The sequence below is a fragment of the Solanum verrucosum genome, unplaced genomic scaffold (genome assembly GCF_900185275.1).
Source record: "Solanum verrucosum unplaced genomic scaffold, falcon-dt-bn FXZP01000307.1, whole genome shotgun sequence".
In the NCBI taxonomy this organism is placed as follows: domain Eukaryota; kingdom Viridiplantae; phylum Streptophyta; class Magnoliopsida; order Solanales; family Solanaceae; genus Solanum; species Solanum verrucosum.
Window position 1 is genome coordinate 2,112,400 of NW_026020264.1, and position 18,994 is coordinate 2,131,393.

General features: G+C 30.3%; 1 protein-coding gene across 2 annotated transcripts; it reads left to right on the forward strand.

Annotated features, from left to right (window-relative positions):
- Positions 1–863: 863 nt before the first annotated feature.
- On the forward strand, positions 864–10,009 carry LOC125833635 (protein DETOXIFICATION 43-like). Of its 2 annotated transcripts, XM_049512799.1 has the most exons (14): positions 871–946; positions 7,032–7,158; positions 7,257–7,378; positions 7,636–7,893; positions 7,975–8,156; positions 8,248–8,383; positions 8,497–8,593; positions 8,677–8,777; positions 8,928–9,091; positions 9,187–9,258; positions 9,346–9,462; positions 9,539–9,634; positions 9,715–9,836; positions 9,913–10,009. In XM_049512799.1, the coding sequence occupies exons 2-14, from the start codon at positions 7,082–7,084 to the stop codon at positions 9,980–9,982; spliced, it is 1,614 nt and encodes a 537-aa protein (XP_049368756.1). In that variant the 5' UTR covers positions 871–946; positions 7,032–7,081; the 3' UTR covers positions 9,983–10,009. The 2 variants fall into 2 exon arrangements, with proteins under 2 accessions (XP_049368755.1, XP_049368756.1); XM_049512798.1 differs by having other exon boundaries at positions 864–946; positions 7,636–8,156.
- The last annotated feature ends 8,985 nt before the right edge of the window (positions 10,010–18,994 follow it).

Here is an 18,994-nt window from a genome sequence, read left to right on the forward strand (position 1 = left end):
TGCATCTCGAATATTCCGCAAATTCAAGGAATATTCACAAATAAATCAATTTCAAACCATCCTAGTTAGAGAAATACGCCACTAACGATCCGCGAATCATGGTTAAATCTTAAGAGAGAGAGAAGAATCAAGGGAGGAACAAATTTGTACCCAAATGTTTATCAATAATTATGTTTCTTCATATTTTATTTGTGATTGCAATTTATTTTCTGTCACTTTAAAATTTGTTCCAAACATTAACATTTTTTAAAAAGATAGAACATATTTAATGAGTAAATTGATTTTGAAATTTTATCAATTAATAGGGGTAAAATGATAAATTCAGTATGTCAATTATTATTTCTATGAGAATGAAATGGTGTGGAAAGTGAGGTGGGCGGCATGAATAAGAAAAAGACAATAAACTTAAAATTTCACTATGTAACTTATTTTTTCTATTTCAAAGAAAAGTTATTTTCTTGATTTTGAGAAATTTAAATATTTTGACCAGAATACTACGCATCACATTCCATCTTAAATTTGAAGCGTGTAAAATTTAAAGCAACTCATATGTGCACGTTTTAACATTCATTAGCCACACACTCACACTCCTCCTACCCTGCTACCCCACCCACACCCCAAGAAATGAAAAGAAGACAAAAATCAACCACAAAACTTATGATAATTCCACTCAAATATCATTTAAAGTAAGAAAAAACACATATTTTTATTAATTGAAAGTATAATGTGTTTAATCAGATATAAGAAGTATTAAAATGAAATTTTATAAAAACTTGAAGGACTAAAAGTGCTACTAAACAAACTTTCTATCTCCTCTATAAATAGGCCATCAAAAATGAAAATTAAATGTCTACAAATTGAAACAAAGAAGCCAGTGGACTAGAAGAGAACTTGTTCACTTGTTTGGCAACTTTCAATCATTTGTACTTTTAACTTCCACATAAAGGTATGTCCAAAACTTCTTAGTTACAACATCAACTTCAAAATTAATTAATCGTTGTTATTTCAAGCTCAATCTATTCACACGTCTTGATAATATTATATTTTCATCCCTTCTTTTGGAAAATATATATGTTGATATTGAACTAACTTTGGTTCCTTTTTATTCATTTCTTTGAATGAGATCATGCACATTGTCAAGTGTATGCCTAATTCTTATATATCCAACAAATCAAACATTCTTTTACATTTTTAGTGTCAAAAGAAAAATAATCTTAAATATTTCAATGAGACTATCAAGCAATTTAATTTCAAGCTTTAAGTGAAGAAGACAAGAAAATTCAAAATTCACTTCTAATCAACCATTAAAAAGAAAAAAAGATGCATTCCCTATCAAAGTGATAAAGTTACTTTCCTTGACTTTGTTCCTGAAAAAGAAGTGGCTATCTACTAATTACTCACTCTATTAGAATTTCGATGACACATTTTTCTTTTTAGTCTATAAAAAAATGATATTAATTTTTCTGTATTTGAATTTAAACTACTTATTTACCATTTGTAAGATTACGTATAGTCTAAATATCTATAAGTTATTTTAACTATCTATAAGTTATTTCTTAAATTCCGTGTCAGTTAAAGTGTTATCACGTTGAGTGTATAAAAGATACGTATAAGGAAGTAGTGCATGATGATGAGGAAAAGTTAGCAACATTAATATAGACCAAATTTCAAACAACATGCATTATCATATGTGTTGTTAGCCGCACGTTGAAAAGTTTGGTCTTTTCTCTACTTTCTGTTAGTTGTTTTGATTACATATTTTTAACAATTTTAGAATGCCACTACTTCCTTAACCTTTTAAAAAAAATACTTAATAATCTTTTTCTTTCTTTTTGGGTTAACAATTGCGTGAGCACAAGTGGAATTCTTTTTGTGATATATAACAATAATTCTAGGGTAAAACACTCTATCGTTTTTCCAACAAATGATAAGGACACTAAGGGTGAGTTTGGTATGAAGGAAAATGTTTTCCATGGAAAATGTTTTCCTAGAAAATGTTTTCCTGGAAAACAAGTTGATTTTTGACTTATTTTCTCATGTTTGGTTGGTGAGTAGAAAATATTTTCCAGAAAAGATTTTTAGTGTTTGATTTATGAATGAAAAATATTTTTGAGAAATATCTTTTATTTTTACTAGAGTAGAAAATAATTTTTGAAATTGAAAATAGTTTTTAAAAACAAACTTAAATTTTTTTGGGGGGTGGGGGTGGTAGGGAGTGGGTGAAAGGGGGGGGGGTCGAGGGTAGGGGTGAAAAATTGAAATTTTGAAGTTGAAAATATTTTTGAAAAACAAACTTAAAATTATTTTTTTTGGGGGGGGGGGGTGGTAGGGGGCTGGGTGGGGGGGGGTTAGGGGTGGGTGGGTGGGGGGCTGGGTAGGAGGTGGGTGGGGAGGTCGAGGGTAGGGTGAAAAAATGAAATTTTGAATTTGTAAATATTTTTTAAAAACAAACTCAATTTTTTTTTGGGGTGGGGGGGTGACCCGAGAAGGGGGTGGGTGATCGAGGATCGGGATGAAAAAATAAAAATTTGAAGTTGAAAATATTTTTTAAAAACAAACTTAAATTTTTTTCTTTTTGAAGGGGGTTGGGGGCTGATAGGGGGGTTGATGTGGGGGGGGGGGGGAGGGGCGAGGGTAGTGGGTAAAAAAATAAAAAAATGAAATTAGAAATATATTTTAAAAACAATTTTAAATATTTTTTTGGGAAGGGGTGGGGGTAGGGGTGAGGGTGGGGTAAAAAAATTGAATTTAAAAACAAGCTTTAAATTATTTTTTATTTTTTTTTGGGGGGGGGGGGGGGTTGGTTAGGGGGTGATTTGAGGGTAGGGACAAAATAAATTAATTTTTTCAACAAAAAAATAATTGTAATTTGAAGTTGGAAGAGACTTTTGGAAAATGTTTTCCTTAAGTTTAGAAAGGAAGTCATTTTCCTTAAATTTGAGGAAAATGAGTTGATTTGGAAAACATTTTCCAAAACATTTAGCCCAACCAAACATGAGAAAATTGGAAAACATTTTCCGGAAAATGTTTTCCTTCATACCAAACACACCCTAAGTCTAAAAGAAAAGAAGATAACCAAAGTATTTCACTTATTATTATTGGTGGAAAAGGAAATATTGGTCGATACTTCCTCCGTCTTTAATTGGTATGAGGTAGTTTAAATCGACACGAAGTTAAAGAAAGAAAGAAAGAAATGCTTTTGAAATTTGTGTTCTGAAATAAGTCATAAATATTAGTGTGACTATACATCATTCTTATTAAGGATAAAATAAGCATTTTAAAAGTTAAATATTATTATAAATATGTCATTCTTTTTTAAACTAACTAAAAAGTAAAGTGAATCATATAAACTAGGACAGAGAAAGTAATTTGAATTACTTATTTCCAAATATTTAAAATTGATTCACTCACTAGGGGGGCATCGGGACATAAAAAATGTAAAAATATGAAAATTGGAATTATTTTGTATTTGATCATCTAATAAGATTGTATAAACATTGAATTTTATTATTCATTTTTATAGTTTTTACAAATTATAAGATCTTCATGTTTATTAAACAAATACGGAAATACAATTTAACAAATCAACTTTAAATTAATCTAATTTCAAATAAGTGATTTCAGCTTTTAACAACTTAAATAACTTTATTTGTTGAATAATGGGATGTCGAATGAGTACAATTAATAAATCTCTTCCTTTTATTTAGAAACCAACAAAAAAAACCTAACAACACTACTTCTGTTAAGACAATGAAAACAAAATATGAAGTACTAACAAACAGGACACCATATATGTACATATATACATACGGTAGGTATATGAGTTAGTGTCAGCATGGATTCAGCGTACGTTACTCTCTCCGTCCAATAATAATTGTCCAACAATACTTGTCAAGTTTAAAATATCAAGAGATAATTTATCTTTTATATCTATTTTACCCTTGCTATTAAATAGTACTATCATCTAACACATTTCTCAGAGCATTAAGTTTAATAAAGTCAAAGGATAAAATAGTACTCCATCTGTCCCTAATTACTTGTCCACTTTTGAAATGACACACCTATTAAGAAAATAATTATTGACATAGTGGGTTTATCATTTTACCCCTATTAATTATGAATTGGATGAATAAAAATTTAAGATTTTCAAAAAGTTCTACCTTTTTTAAAGTAATTAATTGAGGGTATAATAGGTAAAAAAAAATGTCCGTTCTTGATTTGTCAAAATGAACAAGTAACTAGGGACAACTGTAAAAGGAAAAGTGAACAAGTAATTAGGGACAGAGGAAGTAACAGATTGTTTCAGTGTGCCAAGTTGGACAACTATTGTTGAATAGGGAAAATATTTTTCTACTTTAATTTAGGTGATAGTTGATACTGATAAAATTTTAAAAGTTTACTAATTTTTTTTTTATATTTTAAATATTGTACTAATTAAAATACTTTATAATATTTTTTACTTACTTTTTAAATATATAATAAATTTTAAAAATAAGGTACATATTTAAAATAATTTATTTTTTTAAATATCCTTGATTAGAAGTGGCATACCAACGAACAACCACTTGCTTCTGGCCTCTTGTAGTTAGTAGTTAATTAATAATGAGCTCTCTCTAATTCCAATCTCTGTCCCCGGCCAGAGATTGGAACCTTGTACTTGATTTTTGGCCCTAATAATAATAAGCACCTTTTGTCCCAAAATAGTCACCATTTAGTCTAGAGAGGATATATGATGTTTAGTTTATGATTTTTTTTCTTAGGAAATTCACTTAAACCATCTATTTAGAATCTATTAGGCAAAAAAGTTGTGATTCAGAATTCATAAATTTAATTTTTTTGAATCCATCTGTAGTGTGGATCTCACTAAACCACACAAATGTACGCATTTTAGTGCATTAGGGCATGGTCTAGTGAAAAATGAAGTATTTAGAGAAGAATCATGAGGTTTCAGATTCATGTTTTTTCAATAGAAGTAAAAAAAGATTAAAAAATTTATTCTCATCTTCATGAGCTTCGCTGGATAAAATTGCTCGATACTTATGTTTGTTAAGAGATAACACAGAGAAATAATTGAAGTGCATGCGCATAAATTAATTTGGACACCATTAAAATAAATCGTAGGATAAATAACGAAGGTTATCTAAGTGAGCCTTTAACTAGACAAGAAGCTAGCATTCCGTGTCGGTGCATATGAAGAGCCTAAAACTAGAAATTAAATCATATTATTTAGAACTTAAAACAAATACTCTAGCTTTTCGAATCGAGATCGGAATATCAAAAATTTTAATAGCTTGATTCGTTAATTATCTGAACTTTCATCTTACTATTGAGAACTCGATTTTCAACTTGTAATTTCCTCCGCTGTTTCCCTATCCCCTGCCCGTAATTTTTAAAGAAATATTGACCACATTAGTCTTCATAGACCATTTTCCTATTATTATTTTTTTATCGTGAAAAACAAGGCATTCTTTTCTTAAGGTTTAATTTTCCTTGTTGATTATTTCCATGATCTTTCCTCCTTTTTTTTCTTTTGGCCTAAAAATGATACTGCACTTATCTAGTGGAGTACCTATTCTGTACATGGGGTAGTCGATCTCGTTCATAGTATTTTAATGCCAACGAGGATCGAGACTCCTACGTACTGTAAGAATATTTTATATTATCAAATATAATTTAATATGTTATAGCAGGCTACATATCATTTGTCCTATGTTGTTAATAACACATTAATAAAGTCATTTGTAATTATCTTTTAAATAACTTAGTTATAATATTTTAATTATATAGTCAATATATATAACTTAAACTCTATTTAAAGACCGGTCTCTTGAATCGAGAAGGCTTATTTGGAGACGGCACACATGAACAGATATACCTTTCTATGTTGGTTTTGTTGATTCATCATCTAATTCTCTTCATTAATATAAAAATTCTGAAAGAACAGAAAAAATATAGTTTTTAATTTACTGATATGGAAAGGTCTATTTTTTTGTGCAAATTTTGCTTTGTAAACAACTTGGGGAAATAGAACTGAGGCAGGTTCATTCCTGCCTACTTTGTCTGTCCATTCCTATTTGTTCCTTTTAATTCTTTTAAACAAAAAAGAAATAAAATTATAGTCTACAGTATAACACGATCATATGAATTAAGACACAAAAAATAGTTGTGCTTTCAGTTACAAAAGCTACACATTTTTGCTTGATTCTTTAATTATGATTAGTATTTCCTCTAGTCCAATATAAATAAATTATAAGGGTGTGTGTCAAAATAGATTATCAAGGTGTGACACATGTATATATATATATAGTCATTCTTTGAGATTTAAAAATAACTGAAAACTCCATTAAAAAGAAGTGTAATTTTGAAAATATATGCTATATATTTTTTATACATACTTTTCTTTTTACTATGTTTCAAAATGAATAACCCCTTTCTCTTTTTGACAATATTTTACTTTCAGTTTTCCACTATGTTTAAAATCATAAAATTAGAGGACATTTTGATACATTTGATATAACTTTAATTTAGAACTACAAAATTATAAAAAAAAATCTTTTTTATTTTCTTAAATTTTGTGCTAGACAAATTAGGTTATTCTTTTAGTAACGGGAGGGGTATTATTTTGGTCATTACTATTTTGTATTTTTATACAGGAAAAGATGCTTATATTTCCTACCTAGTCCTCCTTTTTTTTTTGTTATAAATAAATGAATTAGAGGAAAATACGTGTCATCAAGATATTACGGAAAAGTACAATAAGTGCATGCCTAGATGCGTTAAACTCACTTATTATCTTCATTAAACTTAACCTATATCTATACAACCATTTTACTACCAGTTTCATTTAATTCTTTGTCCTCAACTTTTATTGAAAACTTAATAGAGAATTTAGTCATACTCTAAATTCATTCACTTGTTAATTTTACTCTCCTCCATTCCTTCCTTCCATCAGGTTCTTTTCAAATTACTCATTCTTTCTATTATTTTCCAAACAATTTGTGACCAAATTTTGAATTTTTGATGATTTTTAGGTGCACTAGCCAACGCGTTTTGCACGATAAGTTATCAAAATCAAGGACTCATGGCTGAAGTTGGCAATGTAGCTTGCACTGAAAGAAGATGGAACATACCAATCTTTGTTTTCTTTGAAGACATTAGGTACATTTTGTCAAATATTTGTTGATTTTTTTTCTCCAAACATTGAATTTTGCTCGGTTTAATCACTTCATGTAATTTGTTTTTCTTGTGGTGTTTAGGAATGTCTTTAAATTCGACGATCTTGGCATGGAAATCCTACGTATCGCGTTCCCTGCAGCTCTTGCATTAGCTGCTGATCCTATTGCTTCTCTCATTGATACAGCATTCATCGGTCATTTAGGTATGTACGTTTAGGATTAAAGTTCAGGTAGTCAATCGAGTGGTATCAAAATTCACCTCAATGTGAACATAGGACTTTTGTATTCACAAAGGACGTGTTAATTTAGTCATGAAAATAGGACAGATACAATCTTCATCAGTATTAGTAAGGACAGCACGCACAGTCACGTTTTTTTGTTTGTTAGAAGTTTAAATCATTAAATGTAAGCATTAATAACTTGACTATTTTGCCCTTACAATTATTTTTTATCATTGCAGGGGCAGTTGAAATTGCAGCAGTAGGAGTTTCAATTGCCATTTTTAATCAAGCCTCTAAAGTCACAATTTTCCCTTTAGTGAACATAACTACTTCATTTGTTGCTGAGGAAGATACTGTTAGAAGAATTAGTGAAAAAGAAGCAAAAGCTGATTTGGAGAAGGGTAAAATGGAGAAGAATGATTCAACAAAACAGCTAATACTAACTGGTGATAATAACAATGACAAGACGGAAACCAAAGAGACTGTGTTAGCACCAGGTATATCTTACGAGTTTAACTTTTATACACTTGACAGTCAATTTTTCATGATAACTAAACAAAATAATGTTACGTTTACAGAATTTAAGACCACAAAATGTGAGTCTTTGGATAATAAAAGTAAAGGCAAACTCAAACATGTGAAGCGACATATTCCATCAGCTTCAACTGCAATTCTCATGGGATGCATTCTTGGCATTCTCCAGACGATTTTCCTTATATTTCTGGCGAAACCAATTTTAAGCTTAATGGGTGTGAAATCTGTAAGTACAACATCATTAGTACATATTAAATTATGTGACCATCTCATCAGAAAGAAAGAGTAACATGGTTTTATTTAACGAAATCATACAGGATTCTCCTATGCTTTCTCCAGCAAAGAAGTATTTGACCTTGAGGGCAATTGGTGCCCCTGCAGTCCTTCTTTCTTTGGCAATGCAAGGCGTTTTTCGCGGTTTCAAGGATACTAGAACTCCGTTATTTGCTACTGGTAAGTAGTATTTACTCTGCTATTGAACCAACAACTACTTAAAATACATCAAATAAAATTAAATTAAGATAATTGCTCCAACTCTTATCGTTATTTTTCTTCAATTGTATCAGTTGCTGGAGATTTGACAAACATAATTTTGGACCCAATCTTTATTTTTGTTTTCCGTTGGGGTGTTAGTGGTGCTGCCATTGCTCATGTTCTTTCTCAGTAAGTCCGTTTTTTGAATCAAAACTAATTTCAAGTTATATAGTCACACAATTTCTAATATCACTCTGTTGTGTTTCCTTTAGGTACTTGATATCGATTATTCTCCTATTTAAATTGATGACAGAAGTTGATCTATTACCTCCTAGCGCGAAAGATCTGCAGTTCAGCAAATTTCTCAAGAATGGTAAGTAAATGATAGAAGGCGAAAAAGGGCATATAATTATAATATACATACATGTATTCTTAAGATACTGAAACGACTATCATTACTGGTACCAAATCAACAACGATTCATAAGTACGTTAATTAAGTTGATAAACGTTGATTGCTGTAGGATTTTGGTTACTAGCAAGGGTGATAGCTGTTACATTTTGTGTGACATTGGCTGCATCGTTGGCTGCACGATTAGGCACAACACAGATGGCTGCATTTCAAGTTTGCTTACAAATCTGGCTAACATCATCTCTGCTTGCTGATGGATTAGCTGTAGCAGGACAGGTAAAAAAACACACCAACTACACATTTAGGCAATAATAATGTCACTATTAAGTAGAAATGAGACTTCTAATTATCGCGGTTTTCTTCTTTTCCAGGCAATACTTGCTTCTTCATTTGCTGGGAACGACTTCCAAAAGGCAAAGGCTGCAGGAGTTCGAGTCCTACAGGTACTGTTCAATAAGTTTGGCTTTAGGCTACTAATTTTATAAAACGCGCCTTATATAGTGATACTGATAAATTTTCTCATTATGCAGATGGGATTAGTGTTGGGATTCGGACTTGCTATAGTCGTTGCAATTGGGTTATACTTCGGATCAGGAGTCTTTTCAAAGGACAAAAATGTTATCCGTTTCATAATCATTGCCATCCCGGTACAATTCAATAAACATTTTTTCCGATTCTTTTAATTTTCTTTCAGTATTATTAACTTATTTTTCAATCGATCAGTTTGTTGCTGGTACACAACCAATCAATTCAGTGGCATTTGTGTTAGATGGTGTCAACTTTGGAGCAAATGATTTTGCATACTCTGCATATTCCATGGTTAGTTAGTTAGTTTAGACAACTAATTTACCTTTTGAATTTAATTACCGCTTTAATTAATGTAAGTAATTTTTATGTAGGTTTTGGTTGGTGCACTAACTATAACCTGTGAGTTTGTCCTTTCAAAAACCAATGGCTACATTGGTATATGGATTGCTTTAGCCATATTCATGGTCCTGCGTACATTTGCCGGTTTATGGAGGTAATCTGTCATTCGTTACCTGAAAAAATAAAATCATAATAAGATACAAACTTAATTGACTCGATATTGATTACAGGATGGGGACAGGAACAGGACCATGGCGTTTTCTGCGGGTTCCACCGATGTCAGCAGAAGTCAAGTCATAGAGTTGCTAGAGCACTTATGTGACTATATATATTATTCCATCTATTATTTTCCTTGGGAGTTATAATTATTTTCCTTGCGTATAGGGTAAAAATTCTACAGAATTTTTTACTCATATATATGTTACTATAATTTAATAATAATATATAGTGATGTCATTTTCATATGATTTTGACATTTTTGTAATGGAATATGGCTAGCAGCTAGATATATATATGTAGAATATATCTTGGCATATAAACTTTGAAATGTTTTTGGTGTGATATATTCATGAGTCATGACATAATGTCCTTGAATTTTCTTTTTTTTGTTGTTGCTGAAAACAAAATTTCCTCCTTAGTTCATCCGTGAAAATGAATCTCCAAATAAAATTGGAAATTGACTTTTTCTCTGAAGTTGAACTCAAAAAAATACGTTTGGTCCTAAAATTTTGAAAGAATTATCAAGAACAACTTTAATTTATAATGGTCAAATACAACTTCAACTTTCAAATATAATTTTTCACTGATTTATTTTTTTCAGATTTCACCAATATCCTAGATAATTCACGTTATCGAACATCTCTAGTCAAAATAAGTCTGTAAACTCCATGTCTTTTTCCTTGTAATTAGTCATGCATTTATTTATGGAATTTTTACAAAAAATTATAGTTTGATGCAATATATCACATTTACGTACTTAATATTTTCACATAACACCTATATAGCCTCTCTTTTTTTTCTTTTCAACAAATACTTGTACAATATTATGTATTTAATATACACCACGTATAAATCATGTACAAGATATGTTTTTACACTTTCACATTATAATAGTACTTTATTTTAAAAAATTGTGTTTCGTCTCCAATAAACTTTAACTACGAACCTCCAATAAATGGATCAAATCTTTTTCAAATATCTTCAAATTTAACTACACATGTCGCGCGAACGAACCACAACACAAATTTATTTTTAAAAATCTTAAAATTCAAATCACAAATAAAGTTCATCAAGAACATGTTCACAATGCCTACATTATTTTCTCCGAAGGTTCACACAGGTAATTTTCCCTTTATTTATTGTATACTTTGAGAGGATTGATCATTATAATAAATGGAGTATAGTTTAAAGCTGGCTAATCAATAATTTCTGACTAGAGTCGTTACTAATGTCGTCGATAATACAGGATGCCAGCTATATCAAGTCCACATTCATATGAAAAGATATATAGTAATATTATTTTATTTATTTTTATTTCCATTGTTGATCGGGAGCCTACATTGGAGTCTTGACTAAATTTGAATCGCGGACTGTAGAATTCATTTGGGGATAACGCTCCCAATAAGATTTGCTCCATACGCAGAGCTTGAATCCAAGACCTCTGGTTAAGGTGAAACAGTAATATTATTTTTCTATGATTATTGATGTTGATTCATGATATAGAAGCTGAAAGAATTAATAAAAATAATGGAAAAGGGTCAAAAATACCCTTAAACTATTCGAAATAGTTCATATTTACCCTTAAACTATATTTTGGCTCAAAACTACCCTTTCCGTCAAACTACTGGATCAAAAATGCCCTACTTATTAACGGAAGTTGTTAAATGCCAAAATTCTACCATGTGGATGCCACATTGCACGCCAATAGGGTTCCACTGCCACATAGACTAAATCCCTAAATCTTAATTACTCTTTTTTCCCCCTCATTTCATTATTTTCCAGAAACGATTACACCCCTTCTCCCTCATTTCGCGGCTAGGGTTTCACAGTTTTCTTCGTCGCTGGGTTTCAAAGTGGATATTCGTGGTTGTAGGTTAGTAAATCTTTTTTCTTATTTTATTATGTTTACAACCACGAATATCCACTTTGACACCCAACCCCGAAGAAAGTTATAAAACCCTAGCTGCGAAATGAGGGGAAAGTTGTGAAATTCTAACTATCATGCTTTGAAATCGTAAACATAATAAAATAAGAAAAAATATTTACTAACCTACAACCACGAATATCCACTTTGAACTCCTGCCCCGAAGAAAGCTATGAAACCCTAGCCGCAAAACGAGGGGAAAGTTGTGAAATCCTAACTATCATGCTTTGAAATCGAAAACATAATAAAATAAGAAAAAAGATTTACTAACCTACAACCACGGATATCCACTTTGAAACCCAGCCACGAAGAAAACTATGAAACCCTAGCCGCGAAATGAGGGAGAAAGGGTGAAATTGTTTCTGGAAAATAATGAAATGAGGGGGGAAAAGAGTAATTAGGATTTAGGGATTTAGTCTATGTGGCAGTGGAACCCTATTGGCATGCAATGTGGCATCCACATGGCATTTAACAACTTCCGTTAATAAGAAGGGTACTTTTGACCCAATAGTTTGACGGGAAGGATAGTTTTGAGCCGAAATATAATTTAAGGGTAAATATGAGCTATTTCGGATAGTTTAAGGGTATTTTTGACCTTTTTCCGTTTATATGTGGCAGTGGAACCCTATTGGCGTGCAATGTGGCATCCACATGGCATTTAACAATTTTCGTTAATAAGAAGGGCACTTTTGACCCAATGGTTTGACGGGAAAGATAGTTTTGAACCGAAATATAGTTTAAGGGTAAATATGATCTATTTCGGATAGTTTAACGGTATTTTTTGACCCTTTTCCATTAAAAAAAAAACTACTCACATGTATAGTATATAGTTGACTGATGAGGTAGTTTTTGACATGGGGTCAATATATGTATATATATTGTGTTTGTCACATGTATATATATAGTCATATATATACTAGGGTAATTTGGAACTGAGGCAGGCTCATTCTCGTAACATATATGCATGCAAATTTGGACCATGCCAATTTATTTATATTAATTATTATTTGAAAATGTACGATAACAAAGGAATTAGTGAAAGTTACGGTCATATATAAGTTGTTTGACGTAATATAACGACAGTTTAGGGCTAAATAATAAATAGAGTTTTAAATACATATGTGGTTCACAGGACAAGCTTATTAGGTAAATTTTCGCAGAACTATGACGTTCATCGTCAATTTAATTTGCTTAGACTTATCGGCTATATAAGTATGATCGTACATTACTCTAATCACTTATATAACTTTTTTTTGGGTTATGGACCGGCCAGGCATTTCTACTTCTTGTAGTTTAGTTAAAACTTTTTCCCTCCATTCGTTTTTTAGTTGTCATGTATGTTTTTCGAGAGTTAATTTTATTAGAAAACTTTAAAGAATTCACCTAAGATCACAAGTAAACATTAGAGAGATATTAATATAGAAGAATGATAGAAACACTAACATTGTTCCATTGCAGTAAATACAACAACTTGATTGAAGAAGGCTTGATCTTCTAAGTATGGATACTGCTCTTGTTTAATGTTCTTTTCTGAGCTGGAGAGAAAAAGAAAAAATATATCTTCTGAATAAACCTTTTAAAGTATTCTAAAGTGCCGTTTCAAGAAAGGTTTAGGAAAGGTGTATTTTCATCTTGAAAAAGTACCTTTTCACATTTAAATGGTATCTTTTCAATAAGTCTCCATCAAACTTAAGAAAAGGTCTATGTGTTTCAACATATCTAAATAATAAACCCTATACTGATAGATATTTATTTTTAAAGTCCCAAACTTTAATACACTATAAGATCATACAAAGGGCTACTTTAAGGATAGCATATTTGTAGAAATCTCACGTCTAGGACTAGAGAAATCAAGGATTGTATTAATGATTATAATGTTGAGTTACAAAGCTCCTTATATAGGAGAAGAGTCATATTCTAGTTATACTAGGAATCCTACTACAAACACAATTATTTACATGAGAAGTATTGTATTATAACTCAAATACCATATCCTAGTCGACTCCTATAATATACAGTAGCTTAGTCGTACATAACTTAGAATTTAGTAATCTAGTCCTAGTATGACTCTAACTCTAACTTGTCAGCCTGCTTCAATGGACCTATTCCTTCAACATGTTCCATCAGTCTTCAAACTTCCTTCAACAATATGGTCTACGTATAAAATATTAATATATGAGTCCACAAAATAGAAATTACTAACAATCTCCACTTAGACTACATATATTTCTAAAGAATCATTCATAGATGAACTTTGTTGTGCACAAACTTTTGTTATCTTAATTTAAATATCTCAAAACAATTTGATCCATCGATAATACCAATATTGGATCAAAGCAGTTTTCCTAACATATATTCGTAACTAATCCCATTAATGGTCGCTACAAGAAAAATGGGAATTACATGGAAATTTTTCTGGGGATTATGTATGAAAATTCGCAGGAAAATAAGCTTCCTGCGGATTTTCCTATAAAAAAGAATCTGGAGGTAAAACCTTCGTAGGTAATTATTTCCTGTGAATTTCAAAATCCCCAACTAATTTACATAGGGATTTAAATTCCGCAGGTAAATTACTTGCGAATTTTCTTACAAAATATACAAAAGATAAAAATGAATTTTCTTACCAATTTATTCGCAAGTAAAGCCGCAGGAAGATATTCAAATAAATTTCTTTAAATAATATTATTATTATCTCCTATTTATTTATTTATTTTATTATTCATTGAACCCCCTAGACACATATATACCTACCCATTCATATTTCTCACACAACCACCCACCCATTGAACAATTTCATAAGTGCCCAATCCCCCATGAAATTCAATTTAATTGCCCTTCTAATGCAACCTCCCCATGAGATTCCATTCCCACTCAATTATAATTGCTCCTTGAAATTTCATTCTACCAAAATTCAAGTTATAGCATTATAAATGCAAAAATTTTGGTGTCTTTTTTCGATGTGGTACAAAAGATACCATGACACTACTACACTAATTTTTTTGTGTCTTTCTCCAATTTGATTAATTTTTAAAGCAAAATTTAATTAATTCAATTGAGTATTTAAAATATCATTTAGATATTCATAAATTCTACAAAAGTACTCTTAATTCATCTCATATCAATATGGTAATAAAATATATCTTAAACATTGGCTAAAGTTCATGTAATTTGACTCTTAAAAAGTGAAACATGACAATTATTTATATATTTAAAATAAATCACTACCACCCAACATTAATGAAAATTTTATATTTACACTTCCTATGAGATAATGTCTATAACTAAGCATACTAAACATAGACAAAGTTTAAACTATACTTACAAAGTTTTTATAAATAAATAATTGAAAATATAAATAAATTTATAAGTTTAAAGTGCAAGAAAGTTATAATCAATAATTGATAGTATATCTTATTAGGTATTTGTAGTATTTTTAATTTTAGTTTATATTTTAATAACTATATTTTAACATACTTAATTATATATTTGCAAATAATATCATTTAATAACTTACTATATATAGAGAAATTATGTCATTTTTAATGCTTATAAAAAATATCAATTGGATATACAAGTAAAGTTTATTTATTTTTCATTTAATATAATTTTATCAATGAAGGGTAATTAAACTTCATATTAATAGTGTATATCATCGAATTTTTCTATACTTTAATCTAATGCTTGACTTATTCAATAATACAAAATTTAATATAAATAATATTAAATCAATTTTAATTACATTTATGATAGTTATTTTTCTATTGGGTAAATAACTAGTCATATAATTTTAATTCTTTCTATCTTTTAAATTGAAAAAAAAAATAAGAAAAAAAACCGCATCATTAATTTTTTTGTGATAAGTTAAAAATATTGAAAATGACATTTGTAATAATGTTCCAACACCGTATTAGATTGATATTATTGTATAATAATTTATTTAATCTAGAAGTAGAGCAAATATTTAACAATAAAATTCATTCTAATGTCATTGATATTTTTTATATTATTGTAATTTTTTATTTGGTTAAATATATTTTAAAGAAAATATTCTACGAAGTTTTCAAATAAAACAAGTTCTTAGATTCAAAAAAAAAAAAAAAACTTCCAGTTAAATTATATTTAAAAAAGTTCAAGTATGCATTCCTCAAAAAATCTCATTTCAAATTCACAATAATAAAATCCCCAAGTGATTCTACAAGTAAAAAAATTTCCAAGTAAATCCTCAAGAAATAAATTCCCAACAAAATTCGTAGAACATAAATCCCCAGGTAATACACATATAAAATTATTTCTAAATATTTTTTTAAGTAATTATTTCTAACTGGATCGGCAAATAAGTTTATTTGGGAATTTTCTTTCAAACAAATTAAAAAATAGTTTTTTTTTCATTACTTGAGAATTTACCTATGAAAATTGTACTGGCAAATTATTTCCCCCAAATAATTCCCTAGGTAATAATTTTGCGAAAATGGCGCCAAATTTACCTACCAATTTTTCTGGGGAAATATTTTTCGCAGGTAAAAAGTTCAGAATTTAGAAATTTCTTAATTTCGCATAAAAACTTGTATTAAATTTCTGCGAAAATAACCCACAATTAAAATCTCTAGGTAATTTACAAATTTCTACTAGTGGTCACAAGTATCTACAATATCAATGACATAGATCAAATACAGAAATTACATGTAAAACGATCTAAATGAACTCTATTTCTAACTAGTCCTACATTATGACTTTAAAGTCCAAAATCACTTTCTTATACCTTATGCAAAACAACAATAGAAAGTTTAAGTTCTTTATTTTTCAGAGTTATCAATAAACACATGAAATTCATAAATCTCATAAAATTTCAATTTGTATAGAAAATAACTTTAACATGTCAAAATCATTAATAAAATGTCAAACTCTCTCTAAAGTGACTCATCATCAAATCTGACAACACCCATATGAGCCACATGCCCATGAAACACTTTAGGTGACAAATCTTTCGTGAGCGGATCCACAATCATTAAGTTTGTACTAATATGATATCAATTGACATAAGACGACTCACAACAAGAAATTTGATGTCAATTTAGAGAAATACTACAACTTCCATTTTCAATAGAACAAGTATATTCAGATTTTTCAAACATGAAATAGAATTTAAGTTTCGTCTAAATGACAATACAACAAATATTTTCTCTGATTGCAAATAAAAATCAGTATCTAATAAAATTCTAAAGACACTAATAGCCTCCACAGCTGCCTTATTTCCATTGCCCACATAGATATATCTTTCAACATCAATTGACATTCGATTCCTTAGGCAATCATTTCTTTTCATGCTAAGCAGCATACTTGGAACACTCTTTCTACATGTGACAAAGTTTCTTATAGAAGAAGTAGGGCTTTTAATTCTGTAACATCCCGCAACTAGAAAGAGTTAGAATTAGAAAGACTCATTTTTGGAAAGAATGAAAATCTGGAAAATTGACAAAAATTAAATTAAGTATGAGTTTTGGGTCAACTTCAAACAACCATAACTTCTAGCTCAGGATGAGTTAGGTGTGCTACAAGATGTTGTAGAAAATATCTTTGAATTATCTTTCCAACTCCATCGAGTTTTCTCAGTTTCGAGTTCGTATAAGTGAGATATTCTCATTTGAAGTTGGGCTACCAGGATATATAAGGATAGTCAAAACTGGATTTTTGAAGGGCATTATTGTCTTTTCACCACTCAATTAATTAATTTCATTTTTGGTAATTAAGTTGGGGTCTAAACTGAATGGATTCAGTTTACATTTTTGAAAACTAAGTTAGGGTTTTGAGAGGAGAGAAAAGAAGAGGAGAAAAGAGGAGAAGAAGCAAGGAATTGTCAAGTTCTTGAAGCTAAGATTGTGGATTTCGTCAAGGGGTGATCCCTACGAGGTATGTGAGTTCACACAACATTGGTTTCGTTCACCCATGAGCCAAACATGTTTAATTCAGCTTGAATTCGTCCTAAAAAGTTGAAAGTTTGAATGTTCTTGATGTATGTTTCTTGAATTTACCTTCGTTCTTGAATTGGGATGAGATTGAGGAGTTTCTTGAGATTATAGAGTGGATTATTAGAGTTGTTTGAGTTAGATTCTTGTGTACATATATTGGGTATATGAATCTAAAGAGAATTGGAGAAACGGAATCGAATTTAGGTGAATTGGGGTTAGAAAACGAAAAAGGAAAAAGTCGGGCAAATCTGGTTCCCCAGTCCGCGTCGCGAACTTGCCCTAGTATTTCAGAGAAATCTCTCCCACGTCGCGAAGTGGTCACAGACTGTTTTGTCTCAAAATTTATTTTGCAACTAAATAATTAATGCATCTCCGCGTCGCGAACTTGCTTCCAGGCAATGATTTCTTGATCGTTTCTCATGTTTAACTATCTAAAAACACTCTTAAACCTCATGAGATCTTTCCTATCACAAATCTCAATCCTTGAATCCATAAATTCAAATTCAAGAAAAGTTAAGAGTCAAGTCCAGAGAAGTTTATAGAGTTTTCCAAAAGTCTTTTACAAACGTTTTAACTTTGTTTTAAGACTTGAGTTTTGAGTTGAGTAAAGAGTAAGGATTGAAGTTCATTTCTTCAAAAGAGTATATGAGGACTATGTATTCCCAAAGAGTAAAGTATTTTCACATTTAAACAAGAAAGAAAACCTTGATTTCCAAAAGAGCCTTTGAGCTAGTTTTCAATAAAGAGTAAATGCTTTCACAATTAAGCAAGAGAGGAAACTTTGATTTCCAATAGGAGTCTTTGAGCTAAGTTTTGAGCAATTATCTCAAACCACAGAAAAAAGTATGTTTTTAAACATAAGAGCAAGTATTATATTTTGGGAGTAGTATTGAGCACCGATGTGAAGGAGTGTTCAGACAACTCTCGGCCCCTATAAACTATGTAGCCATCATGGGTAGAAAAAGGTCATACTTTTTAGATGATTCCTTAGTGCTTTTTAGCATAGACTAGTGGATCCACTTAGTAGTCAGGTTCTATACCCTCGATAGGTATATGACGCCCCTGACAGCGTGAGGCAAAATATTATATCATCACAATAGCTCTTAAGTGATAGTTATCGGTTAGAGAAACTCCCACAGCAGTATTATTTTGTATTTTTATATACATTCCAGAGTTTATATTGTATTTTTGTATGCATCCAGA

What these genes read in the sequence shown, in the direction of transcription:
- LOC125833635 (XM_049512798.1), top strand. Translation starts at nt 7,082, where the DNA reads ATGGCTGAAGTTGGCAATGTAGCTTGCACTGAAAGAAGATGGAACATA. An exon ending in GTTTTCTTTGAAGACATTAG is followed by an intron (nt 7,159 to 7,256) that starts GTACATTTTGTC and finishes TGTGGTGTTTAG; the next exon opens with GAATGTCTTTAAATTCGACG. An exon ending in GCTTAATGGGTGTGAAATCT is followed by an intron (nt 8,157 to 8,247) that starts GTAAGTACAACA and finishes GAAATCATACAG; the next exon opens with GATTCTCCTATGCTTTCTCC.